At 38.4% G+C, this 24,518-nt stretch overlaps 1 protein-coding gene across 4 annotated transcripts in view; it reads left to right on the top strand.

Annotated features, from left to right (window-relative positions):
• The first annotated feature begins 508 nt into the window (after positions 1 to 508).
• The window catches only part of PFKFB1 (6-phosphofructo-2-kinase/fructose-2,6-biphosphatase 1), a 129,359-nt gene continuing 105,349 nt past the window's right edge, over positions 509 to 24,518 (top strand). The window contains exon 1 of one of the 4 annotated variants that reach the window (XM_058712496.1): positions 509 to 814. Coding sequence is in view for 3 of the 4 variants with exons in the window: in XM_058712495.1 (XP_058568478.1) it covers positions 5,775 to 5,880 (106 nt within the window). In the remaining variant the exon portion in view is untranslated. Of the gene's footprint in view, positions 815 to 5,583; positions 5,881 to 24,518 lie in introns of those variants that run through there. The other 3 variants (XM_058712498.1, XM_058712497.1, XM_058712495.1) reach the window with 3 other exon arrangements.

Below are 24,518 nucleotides of genomic sequence, written 5' to 3'. Positions count from 1 at the left end.
ACAGAACAAATGCAAAAACATGTTAGTGACATGTTTTTCAGAACACACAATATAACTAATAGACATGCCTAATGTCCAAGGAAAAGCATGACTTTGCAGTCTTAGGTTCCTCACCCCAAATTGCAACATGATTATTTTTCCCCAGAATTATTTTATAGTCTTAGAGCCATAATCCTCAATGTCTGCAAAAAAGACCCAAAGAGCTGCTTTTCCTCCTAGAGGACTTAAAGGTTACCTTCCAGTTATTGCCATCAAGATAAACAGCTCTGCAATTAAAATAAAAAATTTGTTGCTTTGAGCTTTTTCATGCTTTGGTGGTTATTGGCTCAGGACTGAGTCCCAGGAGTGGGATAACTAGGACAAAGGAAATTAACATTTTTATTGCTCTTGTTTCGTATTGCCAAAGCACTGCCCAGTAAGAGTTCATGTCCATTTACACTGAAGACCAATTTGAAACCCAGCCCCGAGGAAATCCAGATCTTGCCTGTCTTCATTGCTGGTTTTAATTTCCCCATTCTGCAGTTGCTTGTTAATATTAGTTCTGACCTTTGGTGCAAGGAGAACACATGGTTGGCCTGAAAAGTAAAGGCTCTGGATGGCTCATGAACTTCTTTGATAACTAACAGCTGATATTTCAACAGAGGGCACACATGCCCCTCTTACCCAGGGTACTTCCCTAGCCTTTCCAAGGAAACAACCAATGCCTCCAGGCTCTCTCTTTGATGCCACTCATGGACTTGCTTTGAGGGTCTAAATGCAAGAAAGCTGTGTGTTGGATAATTAGCGATGGAAGAAAAAACCTCTAGGAGAACAGGTAGGTGAGACAGAAGGAAAAATAGATGGGGTTACACAAACCCAAATCCATTCTTCAGGCTCTCTGCAAAGTTTTCTTTACATAGGGATTGTTAGAAGTGTGGATTAAAGGGTATGGGAGAGTTGGAGAAAAGAGGATATCTATGTCTAATTATGTATGTATGTATGTATCTATCTATTTGTCATTCATTCCCACCTGTCTTTGTGGGACACTGTCATAAAGATGCAGTTCCCTAACACCTTGAAAAGTCTCTCTAACTTTGACTATTCCAGTTTTGAGGAAGTTGAAGTCCCTAGCCTACTTCCTTCAGAGGGCTGTCTCAAGGTGAAGAGGAGTGGGAGAACAGGAACTGAATTTCTGGAGATGTTTCAGGACTTCCATGCTCTGAGATTAGTGATCCTGCTTTTTTTCTCTAGCCTCCACAGGCAATACCACCACAGCCGTACAGCTGCTCTTCTCCCTGAGTGACTATAGTCTGTGGAGAGTCACTCCTAGGACTACGATGCAGTGAGCCTTGGGCCCTAGGCATGGGGCTGAATATAGTGGGGGGGGATAGTGGGCCAGGGAAGTGGCTAAGAAGGAAGTGTTACCTAGGCTGTTGCCACAGAAGGTCTTCCTACAGTTAACCTCATTTTAGAATTTTTGACTCAAATCTGGGTCTTGTGTAAGTCTCTGATAGTGAACTCTTTTTTTGTAACCAGTTAACTGGACCTTTTTAGGGAAGGCTTTCATTCTTTTGTTTATTCTATTCTGCCCCATTCAAGGTTGAGAAACTTTCTAGATTCCACCTTCTACTTTTAGACCTAGTTTGCCCCCACCCCAGTTCCCTGCATAGCTCTAAGTTATAACATTTGCCTTTCTGAATGGGGGATTATTTATCTACATGGTCATCTCATCTAGGGCAGAGAGATATAGATTGCACAAATACTCACTGAGCAAGTGTCTTCTCTTTACCAGGACCTGAGCTGGACACTGGAAACACTGATCACAGATAACTGAGGTCTAGTCCCCTTCCTCAAGTAACTCACAGTCTAGTAGAGAAGTATACAAACAAACACTGGTGGATACTTGCTCAGATAGATGGAAGCATACAGACAATACGAGAACCAAAGATAATGACTGTCCCAGTGTACAGGGAAAGTTTCCCAGAGGAGACAAATATTGAACCAGGTCTTGAAGAATGAGTCAGATTTAATTGAGAATGGAAGGAAAGATAAGGCATTTCAGGCTGAGCAAAGGCCCAGAGGTTAAAAAAAAAAAAAGGCTATGCTATGTTTGGGGAAAAAAAAAAAGGCAAACATATGCTATGTTTGGGGAATCAGTGAGTCAGCCAGTGTAGTTTAAGCATGAGGGTCTAAAGAGACACATGGCTACAGAAATAGGTTGAACTTGATTGAGAAGAGCCATTCTAAAACTTTTCCATAAAGCTTGTTTAGTTCTCCTGCTTCTAGTATCAAAATTGGTAACAGTGGTAAACAACAACAACAACAAAAACCCAAACAACACACATACAACCACAAAAACAAAGCAACAACAACAACAACAACAACAACAACAACAACAACAAAACCAACCAGCTAGCTAGTTCCAGTTCCAGGTAATTTTCACTTGGGTTTTCAAGCCTGGAATCCAGGTTTACCCTGTCAGACCTTGCCAATAGCCTGTTTGCTTCCTATCTCAGATTTCCTGCTGCTAAAATTATCTTTCTGCCTCTTGGCAAGTTTGTGAGGACAAAATTGTAAACATAGAAGGGGGTTCATGTGACTGGCTCAATTACTTTGGACAAGTTATTTCCTCTCTCTAGACCTCAATTTCCCTGTGAGACTAGTGAGAATATTTATAAGGCACAACTAGGATATGGAATATGTTGTTGCTTTGTGCTCCATGGAAACATACATGTGAAAGGTTATTGTTAAGATTATTAGCATTGCAAATAAAAATGAGATATTACCTTACACCTGTCACAATGGCTAAAATCAAAAACACAAGAAATAACAAGTGTTGGCAAGCATGTGGGAAAAAAAGGAACCCTGATACACTGCTGGTGGGAATGTAAATTGATGGAACCACTGTGGAAAACATTATAGAAGTTCCTCAAAAAATTAAAAATAGAAATACCATATGATCCAGCAATTCCACTACTGGGTATTTACCCAAAGAAAATGAAAACACTAATTCAAAAATATATATACACTCCTATGTTTATTGCAGCCTTATTTACAATAGCTAAGATATGGGTTCACCCCAAATGTCCATTGGTAGATGAATGGATAAAGAATATATGGCATATATATACACAATAGAATATTACTCAGGCATAAAAAGAATAAAATCTTGCCATTTGCAACAACATGGATGGACTTAGAGAATAATAATGTGAAGTGAAATAAGTCAGAGAAAGACAAATATCATATGATTTCACTCATGTGGAATTTAAGAAGCAAACAAACAAGAAAAAAAGACAAAAACAGACTCTTAAATACATATAAACTGGTGGCTGCCAGAGGTGAGGTAGATGAGGGGAGGGATAGAATAAATAAAAAAGATTAAGAGTACACTTATCTAGATGATCACTGAGAAATGTATAGAATTGTTGAATTATTATATTTCACACCTGAAACTAATATAACACTGTATGCTAATTATACTTCAATAAAAAAAATCTAACACAAAGTATAGTATTGTAATATTGCACTGTCAGAAAAAGAAAAAACCCAACTCAGTAGCAAGCAAAGCCAATGCTGAGGGGAAAAAAAAAAGATTAGCATTAGCAGAGTAATACCAGTTAGGAGACTTATTAGGATTAAGAGAGTTGTATCTCTTCCAAAGTCTATTTCTGAGACTCTCAAGGTTCTGAGATCATCTGGAAGACCACCTTCTTAAATCAAGCTAAATTGATTAATTAACAACAACAATAAAGCCCTGGACTGGGAAAAATCAGGTCCCCAGTGTCTTACTCCTGACTTGGTCACTTGTTTGCTACAGGACCAAAAAAGTAAAAGTGAATTTATCTAATTGATTAGCAGGAGCTCTTTATTTATTATAAATGTTAACCCCTTGTTATAAGTTCCCCTTACTGTTTCTTATATGCTCAGCATTATGTTAGAAGTTGCAGATTAGCTAAAGAGGTGATTGATCATTTACTACATAAAGAGAATGGGTGTTAAGTAATGTATTTTGAGCATTTCTAGGTTGCTTTATGTGTATTAACATGCTGAATCTTCAACAAACCTAAGCGGGTAGATACTCTTATCAGATTAAAGAAAAAAAAATGAGGCACTGAGAAGTTAAGTCTTCTGCCCAGGATCTCATAGCAGAAGGAAGAGGTGGGATTCCACTCAAGTAGTATGGCTCCACAGCCCATTGCTCTTAACCACTGTGATTCACTGCCTCAATAGATTCATTTAGATGAGCAGGCTTTGAAATGTATTAAAGGTTTGGAATGATTTATACACAACCGGAGGGAATCTAACCTCTGAATAGACCAGGACACTGAGAATAAATTTTTAAGGAACTTCTTAAAAGGCAAAGTGGAGCTGAGAGCATTGAAGGAAAGTGATTAGAGATTTCTATCCCCAAAAGCTTGCTCCTGTGTAGCCCAGTTCAGTGGAAGAAAGTTGAGTTTCCTTGTAGCCAATCACTGGAGATTCATCAGGGGGTGGGAAGGTTGCAAAAGAATGAAGTAAGAGTACACTTGGACATCTTCCAGGTAAGCTGTGTCATTACATGAGTTCTACACATGAAAACCTCAAAACAACCCGGCGTGGAGGGGGGGTGGCTAGGTAGAGCACACACATCTGAGTGGGATGGTTCTGGCCTATGGACTTGTCCTACTTTGAGGTCATTGCTCCCTGATCCCCACACTCAGCCTGCTGCAGCCTTCACCCTAAGCCTCCACCATCTTCACAGCTTGGCTTGAAGAGCTGTAGTCAGGTTCTGGATCAGATCATGATGCCTTTCTCCCTGGGGTTCCTAATGGCAGCTGGAAGCCATGTGGGCAGTGCTTACCATCTCTCCCCCCAAAATGGCTGCATTCACTCCTCTTCCAAATGTTTACTCTAATTTATTTAGCCTTGGTTGGGGAGAACATAAAGATGACCAGATTGTGTCCATCTCTCCAAGTATGCTCCCTAAGCAGAACATTTTAGAAGGGAGAGGCCCTGTGGTGGGAAAGGCAGCAGAATTCAGGGGAAGACAATGGTTGCAATAACATTTGGGGGTGGGGAAAAGCAGGGAGACAATGAACCTTCCACTTCCAGTTTGGGTTTTTGATTGCTAGCTCAAAATATTGCAGTTTTCAGTAGGGATTTTTTTTGTTTGCACTTGAGAACCTTGAATTTGTGATGTGGATCTCTAGAGGTTTCTGGGTTAGAATTTAACATTCTACTTGGGTGCATTTTTATTTCAAAGCTGTGAAAGCTGCTGAGACATGTCTCCATCACCTTTACTTTTTCCACCCCACACAGGATGTAAGCACATGATCTTTGGTCTTTTATTTGCATACTCTACTAGTCCTGTCTTCATTGGAGGGAAGTAACTGGCCAGACCTAGGCTATCTTGCTGGCTACCTTCCTTGCTGGGCTCCAATTTATCTCCTAGGTTCACAGTCCTTGGAGTTCAGAGGCCTCTGCTGACCTCTGCCCAATCTCTCTCTCTCTCTCTCTCTCTCTCTCTCTTTCTCTCTCTCTCTCTCTCTCTCTGTGTGTGTGTGTGTGTGTGTGTGTGTCACTCTGCGCCCAAGCCCCCACTGGTACATACAGGCACAGAGGCAGGCAAGTCAGGCAAGGACTAGGAAAGAGGAGAGGGGGCTGGATACAGGCTGCCAGAGGGCTCAGAAGTCCAGTGCACCTCCCTGTCCCAACTCTGTCCACCTGCTGCTGTGGCCACAGCAACAGAAGAGATAGCTAGTAAGGCAGGAGTGAGGCCCAGTACCTTGTGGACAGTGGTGTCATTAGCTGTGATGCCTAAGATGTCTCGAGAGATGGAAGAGCTCACCCAAACCAGGTTGCAGAAGATCTGGATTCCACATAGCAATGGCAGCAGCGGGCTACAACGGAGGAGAGGCTGTAAGTGTGATTTGCTTCCATGGGTCTCAAGGTGGTGGTGGTAGAGGGGGTATATAAGAACAAAGGACATGCTCCCCATCTACCCCCAACCCAACCTGAAAGTGGGACTAGATAAGCAGCTGAATTAAATAGCTGAAAAATAGGGGCGCCTGGGTGGCGCAGTCGGTTAAGCGTCCGACTTCAGCCAGGTCACGATCTCGCGGTCCGTGAGTTCGAGCCCCGCGTCAGGCTCTGGGCTGATGGCTCGGAGCCTGGAGCCTGTTTCCGATTCTGTGTCTCCCTCTCTCTCTGCCCCTCTCCCGCCCGTTCATGCTCTGTCTCTCTCTGTCCCAAAAATAAATAAAAAACATTAAAAAAAAAAAAAAGAAAAGAAAAATAGCTGAAAAATAACAAAAGGCTAATGGCAGAAAAGATAGAAAAAGAATGAGAGAAAGACAAAAAGAGAGAGATGAAGGACAGAGAAAGAATGCAGATTAGGTAAAGACCATCTTAATCAGAGCGATTTTTGACTAGGCACTTTTTTCTTTCTTATCTAGAGCTTATTTCAAATGCTTATTGTTTGAAATTTCACATTTCTAATTTGGAACTGTTGAGTGCTGGCCTAGAATGTTTCATTTTGGTTATCTCAGTGAAGTGTCTGGAAATTGGTCTTGTCTGATAGTGCTTGGGTGAAATAAGGTGATGGTTCCTGGCATAATTTCTCAGGGAACAGGTGCTGGATACATAACAGTACCACGTCATTGGTCAGTTTGTCTCCTCCATTTTCTCAAACCTCTTATGGTAAGTTTCTATCTGTCTGATGCCCTGGATGTCCTGTCTCCTGCATTGCCATCTTGGCATACATGGACACTTTTGCTGTTCTGGGAATTTGAGAGAGAAAACACTCAGCTTCTCAGGGACACCCTGCTGTGAAATATTCACTTGGAGAACTTAAAGAGCAGGGACAAAGGAGAATCAAACAAAATTTGTATGTATGTATATATATATATATATACACAATATATACTATATATATATACACACTATATATATATACTATATATATACACAATATATGCTATATATATAAACATATGTACTATATATATAAATATATATTTATATATATTTTATAATAAATATAAGTATATATAAATATATATATAGTATATACTATATATATACTATATATAAATATATGTAATATTTATATATAGTATATATATAAATATATATAATATTTATATATATACTATATATATAAATATATATAATATCTCTCTCTATATATATTTATATATATAAACTGTAGTATACCATTCCCCATAGGTAACAGGGATGGTTGTGAACCAAAGTGCTTCCAGCCCAAGGATATGGCTTGAGGAGTCATGAGGTGGGCAGAGTTAAGACAGTTGTGCACTGTGGGACCCAGACATCTTGAGAAACAGCTGACTAAGTTTCCACTATACAAATGTTCGAGGATGTTCAGGCTCAGGGATATTGGGAGGAGATGTAGTTGCTTAGAGAATACAGGAAGATGTAAGATGTTAAAATATGGTATGTAGTATGTAAGATGAAGACGGAGGAAGAAGAGGAAGAGGCAGAAAAAAATCCAGCCTCCTGCTCTCTTTCCTTCTTCTATCCACCAGCAGTTTCACTCACTTATCTAGAGATCTAGGAGCCTGGATGAGACTGAGAATTACATCTCACCTCTGTCCAGTCAACCACTTTGATCCTTTCCAAAGGACAGTTGGGTCTAGCTGGAAAGCAGGCAAGCTAGTCTCTGCACACCTGGGTCCTACAGAGTTAGGCCTTTTATATTCCTGTGAACTCTTTCAGGTTGCAGAACTATTATACATAAATCACTTAATACAGTCGCTGTCATGTAGAGGGTGCAAAACAAATGTGTGCTCACTTTAGTTCTGAGCCTCTATTTCCTCAACTGCAAAACAGGATTAATAACTACTCCCCACACCATGTTGTTGGGGTGATTCAGTGATTCAGAGGTTCTGGATCCAGACCACCTAGGTTTGAATCCCAGCTCGGCTACCTCCTGCCTCTGTGACTTCAGGAGAGTATCTTTACCTCCCTGTGCTTCCATTGTTCCATCTGTAAAAAGAAGTGACTAATAGTGTTGTTGTTAAGATTAGAATGCTAAAGTATATGAAATGTTTAGAGAATTGTCTGGCTTAAAATAAGCGCTCAATGAATGTTAGGTATTATTTAAACAAGGTAGGTGTGTGATCTTTTTGCCCATCATATCTTCAGCATCAAGCTCAGAGCCTGGCACATAGCAGGTATTTAATGCTCTACTTCCACTCTACCACTTATCATAGGCAAGCATGGGCTCTGTTTGCACAAGACAGTCACTCATTAGTGATTGACTGACTTATGTCAGACCACAGATGCAATAAACTTAGTGTTTGCCAAATCCTGCCCTGGGCAATGTCTGCCTCACTTCCCTTGCTGGGGAGTCTATTTACCACTGAAAGACCTGAATCATCTTTTGCTTGGAGCATCCTCTCTAGAAGACCTACTTGGCCCCAAAGGAGGCAGTGGGCGAGGAGATGGACACAATCAATGATGCTATTCTGAGAACTAAATTCTTTAACATGCGTAAAGTGCTTGAAAAGCTGTGTATGTTCATCTGCACTTGTTTTATCATTCAACATTATGTTTTGTGTGCCATCTATATTATTGTGCATGCAGTTACATTGTTTATTCTCCATGCTATGCAATACTACATTTTGTGAATATCTCATGGTTTGTTTACCCATCTAACTGTTTATGATCATTTAGGTAGTTTCTAGCTTTTGGTTATGAACAATAGTGCAATAAAAATTTTTGTCCACATAAATTTTGGAAGCAACTTTTCATTTTTTTTTAATTTTAGAGAGAGAGAGAGAGAGAGCATGCACAAGCAGGGGAGGGGGCAGCGGGGAGAGAGAGAGAGAGAGAGAGAGAGAGAGAGAGAGAGAGAGAGAGAGAGAAGCTTAAGCAGGTTTCATGCTCTCCCAGGACACCGGGATCATGACCCAAGCCGAAATCAAGAGTCAGACATTCAAATGACTGAGGCACCCAGGTGCCCCAGGAATCAGCTTTTTAAGTTATACACACACACACACACACACACACACACACAGAGGCAAACCTTTTGAGATTTTGATTGGAATTGCATTCAGTGTGTAAATCGATTTAAGGAGAGTTAACATTTTTGTGACATGGAGTCTTCTGTAAACATAGTATGTCTCTCCATCTATTTAAACCCTTTCCATGTTATTCAAGTGAAGCTTTATAATTTGAAAGGACTTGCACATCATTATAAGTAATTCTTTTATTTCCTTTTTTTTAGAGTGAGAGAGAGTGCCTCTGTGCACGTGTGGGGGAGGGACAGAGGGAGAAGGAGAGAATCTTAAGCAGGTTCCATGCCCAGTGCAGAGCCCGACATGAGGCAGGATCTCTAGACCCCCGAAATGATGACCTGAGCCTAAATCAAGAGTCAGATGCTTAACTGACTGAGCCACCCAGATGCCCCAGAAATTCTTTTATTTCTTGCTGCTATTGTAAATAATACCTTTTTAGAAAAATATATTTTATAGCAATTTATTGCTAGTGTTTACAAGTATAATTATAGTTGTTTGTATATTGCATTTGTAACTAGAAAACCTGATAAACTTTCTTATTAATTTTGATAATTTATATGTAAATTACAGTTTTCTTTTTTCACCACCCATCTTTATATTTTTATATCTCCGTTTCTTATATTACTGGACTCCTAGGACCTCTCACCTCCAACACAAACACACCATTTTAAGTACAATGTTGAATAGAAATGTTAACAATGCGCATTGCTATGTTGATCCTAATTTTTAAAGGGAATGCTTTTAAAGTTTCACCATTGAATACATTTGCAGTAGTTTTTTGTAGATACCATTTAACAGGTTAAGGAAGTTCCAGTTCATTCTTAGTTTGTCAATAGGATTTTTTTTAATGAGTACTTTCATTAAATGTGTTTTCTGTATTCATTAAGATGACATGTTAATTTTCTATTTGAATTTGTTAATGTGAATTACATTAGAGATTTTTCTCATGTTGCACTAATCTCACAGTCTTCGGATAAATAAAAACTGCTGGATTTAGTTCATTAACATTATATTTAGGAATTTGGCATTTTGTTCATGAATGAGATTGGTTTGTAATTTTTCCATTCTCATGTTTCTGTTTGATTTTGGTGTCATAAAATGAAGTGGGAACGATTTCCTTTCATATTATTTTCTGACAGAGGTCATACAAGAAACTATATGTTTTTAAATATTTGGCACAACTTTCAGATAAAACCATTAGAGACGCCTGTCTTCTTTGCAAGAAAAAAATTTAACTGATACAATCTTTTAAATAGTTATAGAATTATTCCAGTTTGCTATTTCTAATTGTTAATATTGTTAAGTTATGGTTTTCTAGGAATTTTTCTATTTCATATCACTTTTCAAATTTATTTGCTTGAAGTTCTTATTTTTGGATTTTTAAAATCTCTGTTGCAGGGCGCCTGGGTGTCTCAGTTGGTTAGGCAACTGACTTCTGCTCAGGTCATGATCTCACGGTTCGTGAGTTCAAGCCCTGCATCAGGCTCTGTGCTGACAGCTCAGAGCCTGGAGCCTGCTTCAGATTCTGTGTCTCCCCTCTCTCTGCCCCTCCCCTGCTCATGCTCTGTGTCTCTCTGTCTCGCAATAATAAATAAACGTTAAAAAAAATTTTTTAAACATTAAAATCTCTGTTACATTTGCAATTATATCCTCTCTTTTGTTCTGATATTGTTTATTTGTACTTTCTCATTTTCCTCTTGATCAATATTGCCAAAAGTTTATCACTTCTATAAGTTTTTTAAAATAATCAACTTTTGGCTTTTTAATTTTCTGTTATGTCTTTGTTTTCTATTTAGTCATATAATTATACTATTTCTTTCAATTTCTTTTGATTTTTTTAACGTCTGGAGTTGGATGCTCATCTCATATTTGAGTACCAGCACCCGATGTTATAAATGACCTAGTAAATAGGACTGATATTCCTCAGATGCACAATTGTATGGACATAAGGATTTTTTTTTAATTTTTTTTAACGTTTATTTATTTTTGAGACAGAGAGAGACAGAGCATGAATGGGGGAGGGGCAGAGAGAGAGGGAGACACAGAATCGGAAGCAGGCTCCAGGCTCTGAGCCATCAGCCCAGAGCCCGACGCGGGGCTCGAACTCACAGACCGCGAGATCGTGACCTGAGCTGAAGTCAGACGCTTAACCGACTGAGCCACCCAGGCGCCCCGGACATAAGGATTTTTAAAGTCTTTCCAGATTATTTGGTAAATAGACATTGCTCCCGGCTTTCTTAGTTTCCCCACCACTTACCTCATTGCCCTGGCCACCTCAGTCCCTTTCTCAGGATGGCTGGGACCTACTAATCACCATTTAACAACTAAAGGGTTAATGCCTGACACAGCAGGAGGCCTTCAGTAATTTGGTGCCAGTCCTTGGGCCAGCTTCTGTTTTGACAGATCAGTGCCCCTGCCATTTCCAGTTTTCTTACATTCTTCTCAGAGAACAAACTTTTATGATTTCAATTCTTTGAAACATACTGAGATTTGCTTTTTGTACCAAAGGTCATTTTTGGTAAACATTCCATAAGTGCTTGAAAAAAATATACATTTTAGTGTAGTATATCCTTCAATTAGTCATGTTTGTTAATCTGGTTCATATGTTCTACATTCTTCTGGGTTTTTGTCTAATTGTTGATATGAAAAAGATTGTTGCTATCTCCTGGTAACTATGTCAATTTTGAATAATTGTAAATAAATTTGCAATTGTTATATCTTCCTGGTGAATTTAATATCTTATCAATGTGTAAGGAAATAATTTCTGGTTATTTGGTATCTTTGGCATTTTGCCCTACAAGCAAAATTTTTTCTGATATTAATACATTTAGTTTATTAGTTGCTTGGTATATCTTTTCTATACTTTCTAAAGATTGTTTTTGATAGAGATTTAATTCACATACCTTTTTAAAGTATACAACTTAGTGGTTTTTATCATATACACATGGTTGTATACTATTACCAGTAATTCCAGAACATTTTCATCACCCTCAAAAGAAACCTCATACCCTTTGGAGTCATTCCAGTTCCCCCTTCCCCTCAGCCCCTGGCTACCACTAATCTGTTTATTGTCTCTATAGATTTGCCTGTTCTGGACATTTCATATAAATTGAATCATACAATATGTGGCCTTTTCTACCTGCCTGCTTTCATTGGACATAATATTTGCAAGGTTAATCCATGTTGTAGCATGTGTAGATATTTCATTCCCCTTTATAACTGAATGATATTTCACTTTATGGATATACAATCTATCTACTCATAAATTGATGGACATTTGGGTTGTTTCCACTTTTGGCAATTATGAATAATGCTTCTACGAACATCATTGTACAAGTTTTTGTGTGGATATATGCTTTCATTTCTCTTGGATATATACCTAGGAATAAAATTGCTGAGTCATCTGGTAACTCAATCTATGATGCTTTGAGGAACTGCCAAAATATTTTTCAAAGTGGCCAAACTGTTTTTTAAAGTTTTACATTCCCAAAAACAATATTTGAGGGTTCCAATTTCTCTGTGTCCTCACTAGCACTTGTTTTTGTCCATTTCTAATTATATCCATCTTAAGTGGGTATGAAAGTATAACTCATTATGCTCATTTGCATTTCACTAATGACTATAAACTAGTTCTATAACTATAAACTAGTTCATAAACTACTTGGCCATTTGTATATCTTTTTGGAGAAATGTCTATTTAAATTCTTTGCCTATTTTTAAAGTAGGTTATTTGTCTTTTTATTACAGTTGATTTTTTTTGAAATTTTATTTATTTTTTTAACATTTATTTTTGAGAGAGAGTGTGTGAGGAGGGAGGTGCAGAGAGAGAGGGAGACACAGAATCTGAAGCAGGCTCCAGGCTCTGAGCTGTCAGCACAGAGCCTGACGCAGGGCTCAAACCCACAAACTGTGAGATCATGACCTAGCTGAGGTTGGATGCTTAACAGACTGAGCCACTAATTTCCACTAACAGTCCAAGAGGGTTCCTTTTTCTTCAGGTCCTCACAAACACATGTTTCTTGTGTTATTGATTTTAGCCATTTTGACAGATGTGAGGTGGTATCTCATTGTAGTTTTGATTTGCATTTCCCTGATGGTGTGTGATGATGAACATCTTTTTATGTGTCTGTTGGTCATGTGTATTTCTTCTTTGGAAAAATGTCTATTCATGTCTTCTGCCCATTTTTTTTTTCTGCTTCAGTGTTCAATTTCTTATATTTTCTTCCTTACATTTCTTTAAAAACTTTTTAATTGTAGGGGCACCTGGGTGGCTCAGTCAGTTGAACGTCTGACTCTTGATTTCAGCTCAGGTCATGATCTCACAGTTTGTGAGTTCGAGCCCCATGTCAGGCTCTGTGCTGACAGTGTGGGTCCTGCTTAGGATTCTCTCCCTCCATCTCTCTCAGGGTCTCTCCTTGGCTCTCTCTCTCTCTCTCTCTCTCTCTCTCTCTCTCCCAATCTCAAAATAGATAAACATTTAAAAAAATAAAAATAATAAATAATTTTTTTATATTTTTACTTATTTTTTTCAAATTTTTATTTAAATTCTAGTTAGTTAACATATAGTGTAATATTGTTTCAGGAGAATTTAGCGATTCATTCACACGTAAAAGTGCTCCACACAACTTTCCTCTTTAATATCCATCAATCATTTAGCCAATCCTCCAGCCACCTCCCCTTCAGCAACCCTTAGTACTATATAGTTAAAAGGCCCTATGGCTTGCTTCCCTCTCTTTTTGTCCCTTCCCATATGTCCATCAGTTTTGTTTCTTAAATTCAACATATGAGTGAAATCATATGGTATTTGTCTTTCTTTGATTGGCTTATTTTGCTTACTTAACATAATATACTCTAGCTCCATCCACATCTTTGCTAATGGGAAGATTTCATCCTGTTCAATGGCTGAGTAATATTCCTGTGTGTGTGTGTACCAATTCTTTATCCATTCATCAGTCAGTGGATATATGAGCTCTTTCCATAATTTGGCTATTGTTAATAATGCTGCTATAAACATCAGGGTGCATGTACCCCACCAAATCAGTATTTTTGTATCCTTTGGATGAAGACATAGTAGTGCAATTGCTAGGTCATAGGGTAGTTCTGTTTTTAACTTTTTGAGGAACCTCCATACTGTTTTCCAGAGTGGCTGCACCAGTTTACATTCCCACCAACAGTATAAGAAAGTTCCCCTTTCTACACATCCTTGCCAACATCTGTTGTTTCCTATGTTATTAATTTTAGCCATTCTGACAGGTGTGAGGTAGAATCTCACCATGGTTTTGATTTATACGTCCCTGATGATTAGTGATGTTGAGCATCTTTTCATGTGTGTGTTGGCTTCTGTCCTTTTTAAATTGAATTATTTGGTTTTGGTTGCCAAGTTGCATAAGTTCTTTATATATTTTGTATACTAACTCTTTATCAGATATGTCATTTGCAAATATCTCCTCCAATTCTATAGGTTAGTTTTCAGTTTTGTTATTTCCTTCACTATGCAGAAGCTTTTTATTTTTATAAAGTCCAAATAGTTCATTTATGGTTTTGTTTCCCTTGCCTCAGAAGACTTATCTAGAAAGAAGTTACTATTCCCAAAGTCAGAGAAGTTATGGCCTGTGGTATCTTCTATAATTATTAAGATTCATGTCTAACATTTAGGCTTTTAATCCATTTTTAATTTTCTTTGTGCATGGTGTAACAAAATAATCCAGTTCCATTCTTTTTTTTCAATATATGAAATTTATTGTCCAATTGGTTTCCATACAACACCCAGTGCTCATCCCAAAAGGTGCCCTCTTCACTAACCATCACCCACCCTCCTTCCGTCCCACCCCCCATCAACCCTCAGTTTGTTCTCAGTTTTTAAGAGTCTCTTATGCTTTGGCTCTCTTCCACTCTAACCTCTTTTTTTTTTCTTCCCTTCCCCCATGGGTTTCTGTTAAGTTTCTCAGGATCCACATAAGAGTGAAACTATATGGTATCTGTCTTTCTCTGTATGGCTTATTTCACTTAGCATAACACTCTCCAGTTCCATCCACGTTACTACAAAGGGCCATATTTCATTCCTTCTCATTGCCACGTAGTACTCCATTATGTATATAAACCACAATTTCTTTATCCATTCATCAGTTGATGGACATTTAGGCTCTTTCCATAATTTGGCTGTTGTTGAGAGTGCTGCTATAAACATTGGGGTACAAGTGCCCCTATGCATCAGTACTCCTGTATCCCTTGGGTAAATTCCTAGCAGTGCTATTGCTGGGTTATAGGGTAGGTCTATTTTTAATTTTCTGAGGAACCTCCACACTGTTTTCCAGAGTGGCTGCACCAGTTTGCATTCCCACCAACAATGCAAGAGGGTTCCCGTTTCTCCACATCCTCTCCAGCATCTATAGTCTCCTGATTTGTTCATTTTGGCCACTCTGACTGGCGTGAGGTGATATCTGAGTGTGGTTTTGATTTGTATTTCCCTGATAAAGAGCGACGTTGAGCATCCTTTCATGTGCCTGTTGGCCATCCGGATGTCTTCTTTAGAGAAGTGTCTATTCATGCTTTCTGCCCATTCCTTCACTGGGTTATTTGTTTGTCGGGTGTGGAGCTTGGTGAGCTCTTTATAGATTTTGGATACTAGCCCTTTGTCTGATATGTCATTTGCAAATATCTTTTCCCATTCCGTTGGTTGCCTTTTAGTTTTGTTGGTTGTTTCCTTTGCTGTGCAGAAGCTTTTTATCTTCATAAGGTCCCAGTAATTCATTTTTGCTTTTAATTCCCTTGCCTTTGGGAATGTGTCAAGGAAGAAATCGCTATGGCTGAGATCAGAGAGGTCTTTTCCTGCTTTCTCCTTTAGGGTTTTGATGGTTTCCTGTCTCACATTCAGGTCCTTTATCCATTTTGAGTTTATTTTTGTGAATGGTGTGAGAAAGTGGTCTAGTTTCAATCTTCTGCATGTTGCTGTCCAGTTCTCCCAGCACCATTTGTTAAAGAGACTGTCTTTTTTCTATTGGATATTCTTTCCTGCTTTGTCAAAGATTTGTTGGCCATACGTTTGTGGGTCTAGTTCTGGGGTTTCTATTCTATTCCATTGGTCTATGTGTCTGTTTTTGTGCCAATACCATGCTGTCTTGATGATGACAGCTTTGTAATAGAGGCTAAAGTCTGGGATTGTGATGCCTCCTGCTTTGGTCTTCTTCAAAATTACTTTGGCTATTCGGGGTCTTTTGTGGTTCCATATGAATTTTAGGACTGCTTGTTCTAGTTTCGAGAAGAATGCTGGTGCAATTTTGATTGGGATTGCATTGAATGTGTAGATGGGTTTCGGTAGTATTGACATTTTGACAATATTTATTCTTCTAATCCATGAGCACGGAATGTTTTTCCATTTTTTTTTATATCTTCTTTAATTTCATTCATAAGCTTTCTATAGTTTTCAGGATACAGATCTTTTACATCTTTGGGTAAGTTTATTCCTATGTATTTTATGCTTCTTGGTGCAATTGTGAATGGGATCAGTTTCTTTATTTGTCTCTCTGTTGCTTCATTGTTAGTATATAAGAATGCAACTGATTTCTGTACATTGATTTTTTACCCTGCAACTTGGCTAAATTCATGTATCAGTTCTAGCAGACTTCTGGTGGAGTCTATCGGATTTTCCATGGATAATATCATGTCATCTGCAAAAAGTGAAATCTTGACTTCATCTTTGCCAATTTTGATGCCTTTGATTTCCTTTTGTTGTCTGATTGCTGATGCTAGAACTTCCAACACTATGTGAAACAACAGCGGTGAGAGTGGACATCCCTGTCATGTTCCTGATCTCAGGGAAAAAGCTCTCAGTTTTTCCCCATTGAGGATGATGTTAGCGGTGGGCTTTTCATAAATGGCTTTTATGATCTTTAAGTATGTTCCTTCTATCCCGACTTTCTCGAGGGTTTTTATTAAGAAACGTTGCTGAATTTTGTCAAAGGCCTTTTCTGCATCGATTGGCAGGATCATATGGTTCATATCTTTTCTTTTATTTATGTGATGTATCACGTTGGTTGATTTGTCTGATATAAGTATGGCTACTCCAGCTTTCTTTTGACTTCCAGTAGCATGATAAATAGTTCTCCATCCCTTCACTTTCAATCTGAAGGTGTCCTCCGGTCTAAAATGAGTCTCTTGTAGGAGCAAATAGATGGGTCTTGTTTTTTTATCCATTCTGATATCCTATGTCTTTTGTTTGGAGCATTTAGTCCATTTACATTCAGTGTTATTATAGAAAGAGATGGGTTTAGAGTCATTGTGATGTCTGTAGGTTTCATGCTTGCAGTAATGTCTCTGATACTTTGTCTCACAGGATTCCGCTTAGGATCCCTTCTAGGGTTGGTTTAGTGGTGGTGAATTCCTTCAGTTTTTGTTTGTTTGGGAAGACATTTACCTCTCCTTCTATTCTAAATGACAGACTTGCTGGATAAAGGATTCTCGGCTGTGTATTTTTTTCTGTTCATCACATTGAAGATCTCCTGCCATTCCTTTTTGGCCTGCCAAGTTTCAGTAGAGAGATCAGTCACGACTCTTATAGGTCTCCCTTCATATGTTAGAGCACGTTTATCTCTAGGTGCTTTCGAATTTTCTCTTTATCCTTGTATGTTGCCAGTTTCACTATGATATGTCGTGCAGAAGATCGATTCAAGTAACGTCTGAAGGGAGTTCTCTGTGCCTCTTGGATTTCAATGCCTTTTTCCTTCCCTAGATCCGGGAAGTTCTCAGCTATTATTTCTTCAAGTACACCTTCAACACCTTTCCCTCTCTCTTCCTCCTCTGGAATACCAATTATGCGTAGATTATTTCTCTTTAGTGCCTCACTTAGTTCTCTAATTTTCCCCTCATACTGCTGGATTTTTTTATCTCTCTTTTTCTCAGCTTCTTCATTTTCCATAATTTTATCTTCTAGATCACCTATTCTCTCCTCTGCCTCTTCAATCCTAGCCGTGATCGTTTCCATTTTATTTTGCAGCTCGTTGATAGCATTTTTTAGCTCCTCCTGACTGTTCCTTAGTCCCTTGATCTCTGTAGCAAAAGATTCTCCACTGTCCTCTCTACTGTTTTCAAGCCCAGCGATTAATTTTATGGCTGTTATTCTAAATTCACTTTCTGTTACATTGTTTAAATCATTTTTGATCAGTGCGTTAGTTGTTGTTATTTCCTGGAGATTCTTTTGAGGGGAATTCTTCTGTTTGGTCATTTTGGTTAGTTCCTGGAGTGGTGTGGAACTGCAGGGCACTTCCCCTGTCCTGTCTTGAATAACTCGCATTGGTGGGCGGGGCTGCAGTCAGACCTGATGTCTGCCCCCAGCCGACCGCTGGGGCCACAGTCAGACTGGTGTGTGCCTTCTCTTTCCCTCTCTTAGGGGCGGGATTCACTGTGGGGTGGGGTCGCGTGGCTGTCTGGGCTACTTGCACACTGCCAGGCTTGTGGTGCTGGGGATCTGGCATATTAGCTGGGGTGGATTGGCAAGGTGCACAGGGGCAGGAGGGGCAGGCTCAGCTCACTTCTCCTTTGCTGAACCACTTCAGGAGGGGCCCTGTGACAGCGGGAGGGAGTCAGACCCGCCGCCCGGAGGGGTGGCTCCACAGAAGCACAGCATTGGCTGTTTCCTCGGTGCAAGTAAGTTCCCTGGTAGGAACTCGTTCCCTTTGGGATTTTGGCTGGGGGATGGGCGAGGGAGACGGCACTGGTGAGCACCTTTGCTCCCTGCCAAACTGAGTTCTGTAGTCCCGGGGCTCAGCAACTCTCCCTCCCGTTGTCCTCCAGCCTTCCCGCTCTCTGAGCAGAGCTGGTAACTTATAACCTTCCAGAGATGTTAAGTCCCGCTTGCTGTCCGAACACACTCCGTCAGGCCCCTCTGCTTTTGCAAGCCAGACTCGGTGGCTCTGCTTGGCCGGCAGGTCACCCCTCCGCCCTGGCTCCCTCCCGCCAGTCCGTGTAGCACGCACCGCCTCACTGCCCTTCCTACCCTCTTCCGTGGGCCTCTCCTCTGCGCTTGGCTCCAGAGACTCTGTTCTTCTAGTTTTCTTGCAGTTTTCTGGGTTATTTAGGCAGGTGTAGGTGGAATCTAAGTGATCAGCAGGACGCGGTGAGCCTAGTGTCCTCCTATGCCGCCATCTTCCCCCAAAATTCCAGTTTCATTCTTTTGCATGTTGCTGTCCAGTTTTCCCAAACTCATTTGTTGAAGAGACTTTTTTTTTAATTGGACACTCTTTTCTGCTTTGTCAAAGATGACCAAATTATTGTGGGTTGATTTCTGGGTTTTCTATTCTGTTCCATTGAACTATGTGTCTACTTTTGTGCCAGAGCCATACTCTTTTGTTTAAGCAGCCTTGTTATATAACTTGAAGTCCAGAATTGTGATGCCTCTAACTTTGCTTTTCCTTTTCAAGGTTGCTTCAGCTACTTGGGGTTGTTTGTGGTCACATACAAATTTTATGGTTGTTTGTTCTAGTTCTGCAAAAAGTATTGCTGGTATTCTGATAGAAAATTGCATTAAATGTGTAGATTGCTTTGGGTAGTACAGACATTTTAAAAATATTTGTTCTTCAAGTGCTTGAGCTTGGGATATTTTCCTTTTCTGTGTCATCTTCAATTTCTTTCATCAGTGTTTTAAAATTTTCAGAATACAGATCTTTTACCTCTTTGGTTAAGTTTATTCCTAGATATCTTATGGTTTTGGTACAATTGTAAATGGAACTGATTGCTTGATTTATCATTCTGCTGCTTCATTATTGCTGTATAGAAATGCAACAGATATCTGTATATTGATTTGGGGTCCTGTGACTTTATTGAATTCATGTATTAGCTCTAGCAATTTCTTGGTGGAGTCTTTCAGGTTTCCTATATGTAGTATCATGTCATCTTCAAATAGTGAAAGTTTGACCTCTTCCTTGATTTGGATGTCTTTTATTTCTTTTCACCATCTAATTGCTGTTACTAGGTCTTCTAGTACTATGTTACATAGAAGTGGTAAGAGCAGACATCCTAATTTTGTTCCTGACCTTAGGAGAAAAGTTCTCAATTTCTCCCATTAAGGATGATATTACCTGTGGGCTACTCATATATGGCCCTTAATTTGTTGAAGTATGTTCCCTCTATCCCTACTTTGTTGAGAGATTTTTTTTAAAATCAAGAATGGATGTTGTAGTTTGTCAAATGTTTTTTTTCTGCATCTATTCAAATGATAGTATGGTTCTTATCCTTTCTCTTATTGATGTGATGTATCACATTAATTGATTTAAGAAGATCAAATCATACTTGCAACCAAGAAATGAATCCCCCTCTGTCGTGGTGGGTGATTTGTTAACATATTGTTGAATTTGATTTGCTAGTATTTTATTGAGAAATTTTGAGTATATGTTCACCAGGGATATTAGCCTCTAGTTATCTTTTTTTTGGTGAAGACTTTATCTGGTTTTGGTATCAGGGTAATGCTGGCCTCATGGAATGACTTTAGAAGTTTTCCTTCCTTTTCTATTTTTTGGAATAGTTTGAGAAGAATAAGTATTAACTCTTCCCTAATATTTGGTAGAATTTGCCTGTGAAGCCAACTGGTCCTGGTCTTTTGTTTTTTGGCAGTTTTTTGATTACTAACTCAAATTCCTTGCTGATTATTGGTCTGTTCAAATTTTCCATTTCTTAATGTTTCAGTTGTGCTAGTTTATAAGTTTGGAGGAATTTATTTCTTCTAGGTTGTCCAATTTGTTTGCATATAGTTTTTCATAATATTTTCTTATAAACACAGAGCGTTGCTGAAGGGGTTGTGGGAGGAGGGATAGGCTAAATGGGTAAGGACCATTACGGAAGACACTTGTTGGGATGAGCACTGGGTATTATATATAGGGTATGAATCACTGGAATCTACTGCTGAAAGCCTTGTTGCACTAGGTGCTAACTAACTGGGACGTAAATATAAAAATAAACACATTTAAAAAATAAAGTAAAATATGAAAAAATATTCTCTTATAATTGTTTGTATTTCTGTGATGTTGGTTGTTATTTCACCCCTCTCATTTGTTTCTATTTATTTGTTTCTATTTTTTTGAGTCCTTTCTCTTTTCCTCTTGGTGAGTCTTGCTAGAGTTTTATCAATTTTATTGATTTTTTCATAGAACCAGCTCCTGTTTTCATTGATCTATTCTATTGGATTTTATTCTCTATGTAATTTATTTCTGCTTTAATCTTTTATTATTTCCTTCCTTCTGTTGCCTTTAGCGTTTTTTGCTTTTTCTTTTTCTAGCTTGTTTATTTGACGTTTTTCATTCTTCTTGAGGTAGAACTGTATTGCTATAAACTTCTCTCTTAGGACCACTTTTACTGCATCCCAAAGGTTTTAGACCTTTATGTTTTCATTTTCATTTGTTTCCACGTAATTTTTTATTTCCTCTTTTATTTCTAATTGACCCATTCATTGTTTAGTAGCATATTATTTAACCTCCATGTATTTGTGGTCTTTTCAGGTTTTTTCTTGTGGTTGACTTCTAGTTTCATAGCGTTGTGGTTAAAAAATATTCCTGGTATGGTTTTGATTTTGAATTTGTTGAGGTTTCGTTTGTGGGCTAATGTGCAACCTATTCTGGAGAATGTTCCATGTGCATTTTGAAAGAGTGTGTTTTCTGCTGTTTTAGAATGGAATGTTCTGAATATATCTGTTAAATCTATATGTTCTGGTGTGTCATTGAAAACTATTGTTTCCTTGTTCATTTTCTGTTTATTGATCTGTCCATTGATGTAAGTGGGATATTAAAGTCCCACACTATTATTGTCTTATTAACAAACAGTTCCTTTATCTTTGTTATTAACTGTTTTATATGTTTGGGTTCTCCTATGTTGAGTGCATAAATATTTACAATTGTTATATCTTCTTGTTGGATAATCCCCTTTATTATGATATACTGTTCTTCTTTTTCTCTTGTTACAGTTTTTGTTTTACAGTTTTGTTTGTCCGAAAAAAACTATTGCCACTCCAGCTTTATGTTGACATTTATTTGTATGATAGATGGTTCTCCATCCTCTCACTTTCAATCTGCAGATGTGTGTAGCTCTAAAATGTGTCTCGTATAGGTAGCATATACATACATTTTGTTTATTTTATCCAAGTCCATTTATATTCAAAGTTATTTAATTTAATTTTTAAAAGTTCATTTATTTATTTTGAGATAGAGAGAGAGAGAAATCAGGGGAAGGGCATAGAGAGAGGGAGAGAGAGAATCTCAAGCAGGGTATGCAATGTCAACACAGAGCCTAATGCAGGGCTTGAACTCATAAACCATGAGATCATGACCTGAGCTGAAACCAACAGCTGCATGCTTAACCAACTGAGCCATCCAGGTGCCCCTGTATTCAAAGTTATTTTTGATAGATATGTATGTATTGACATTTTATTACATGTTTTGTGTTTGTTTTTGATGGTTTTATCTGATCCTTTCTTTTTAAAAATATTAATTTATGTTAGAGAGAGAGAGGGCAGGGGAGGGGCATAGAGAGATGGAGAGACAGAATCCCAAGCAGACTCCATGCTGCCAGTGCAGAGTCTGACACAGGGCTCAATCTTACAATCCTGGGATCATGGCTTGAGCTGAAATCAAGAGTTGGAACCTCAACTGACTGAGCTACCCAGGCACCCCTCTAATCCTTTCTTGTCTTTCATTCAAATTTTGTTGATTTTCTTTAGTGCTATATTTGGATTTTTTCTCTTTATCTTTTGTATATTTATTCCTGGTGTTTGATTTGTGCTTATCATTAGGTTTGTATATAACCTCCTTAGCATATAGCAGTTTATATTAAGTTGATGGTCATTCAAGTTTGAACCCATTCTTTTCTCCTCTCCTCATTTTAGATATGTTATTATATTTTGTATATTTTTTTGTAATTTCCTTGACTTATTTTTTATATGTTTATGTTTACTACTTTTGTGTATCCTACCTCTAAACTGTCACTTTTGGTCTCTCCTTTCCACTCAAAGAGTCCCTTTTAATATTTCTTGCAGAGCTGGTTTAGCAGTCATGAACTCCTTTAGTTTTTTCTTGTCCAAGAAAATCTTTGTCTCTCCTTCTATTCTGAATGATAGCTTTGCTGGATAGAGTACTCTTGGCTACAGATTTTTTCCCATTCAGAACATTGAATATATCATGCTACTCCCTTCTGGCATGCAAAGTTTCTGCTGAAAAATCTGCAGCTAGCCTTATGGGTTTTCCCTTGTAAGTTATTGTCTTCTTTTGCCTTACCACTTTTGAATTTTTTCTTTTTCATTTTATTTTTCAAATTTAATTATAATATGTCCTGGTGTGTGTCTGCTTTTGTTGATATTTGGGGTGGTCACTCTGCCTCCTGGAGCTCATTATCTATTTCCTAGATTGAGGAAGTTTCAGGTGTTATTTCATTTCTCAGATTTTTATTATTTTTAATTTAAATTCATGTTAGTAACACATAGTGTAGTAAGGTTTCAGGAGTAGAATTTAGTGATTCATCAATTACATATAACTCACAGTGCTCAAAACAAGTGCCCTACTTAATGAGCATTACCCATTTAGCCCATCCCCCACCCACTGCACCTCCAGCAACCCTCACTTTGTTCTCTGTATTTACGAGTGTCTTATGGTTTGCTTACATCTCTGCTTTTATATTATTTTATTTTTCCTTCCCTTCCCCTATATTCATCTGTTTTGTTTCTTAAATCCCACATATGAGTGAAATCATATGGTGTTTGTCTTTCTCTGACTGACATATTATGCTTAGCATAATAAATGCTAGCTTCATCCATGTCATTCCAAATGGCAAGGTTTCATTCTTTTTGTTTTTTATTTTTTTTTATTTTTTTATTTTTTTATTTTTTTTTATTTATTTATTTTTTAATATATGAAATTTACTGTCAAATTGGTTTCCATACAACACCCAGTGCTCATCCCAAAAGGTGCCCTCCTCAATACCCATCACCCACCCTGCCCTCCCTCCCACCCCCCATCAACCCTCAGTTTGTTCTCAGTTTTTAACAGTCTCTTATGCTTTGGCTCTCTCCCACTCTAACCTCTTTTTTTTTTTCCCTTCCCCTCCCCCATGGGTTTCTGTTACGTTTCTCAGGATCCACATAAGAGTGAAAGGTTTCATTCTTTTTGATGGCTAAGTAATATTCAATTGCATATGAATACCACATCGTCTTTATCCATTCATCAGTCAATGGACATTTGGGAAATTGTTGATAAGGCTGCTATAAACATTGGGGTGCAAGTACGCCTTTGAATCTATATTTTTGTATCCTTTGGGTAAATACCTAGTAGTGTAATTTCTGGGTCATAGAGTAGTTCTATTTTTAAGATTTTTTTAAAAGTTTATTTATTTATTTTGAGAGAGGAAGAGACAGTGTGAATGGGTCAGGGTTAGAGAGAGGGAGAGAATCTCAAGCAGGCTCCACACTGCCAGTGCAGAGCCGGATGCAAGGCTCAAACTCATGAAACCGCAAGATCATGACCTGAGCCAAAACCAAGAGTCAGA

The sequence above is a fragment of the Neofelis nebulosa genome, chromosome X (assembly GCF_028018385.1).
Source record: "Neofelis nebulosa isolate mNeoNeb1 chromosome X, mNeoNeb1.pri, whole genome shotgun sequence".
Classification (NCBI taxonomy): Eukaryota; Metazoa; Chordata; class Mammalia; order Carnivora; family Felidae; genus Neofelis; species Neofelis nebulosa.
This window is presented reverse-complemented; position numbering and strand designations above follow the sequence as displayed.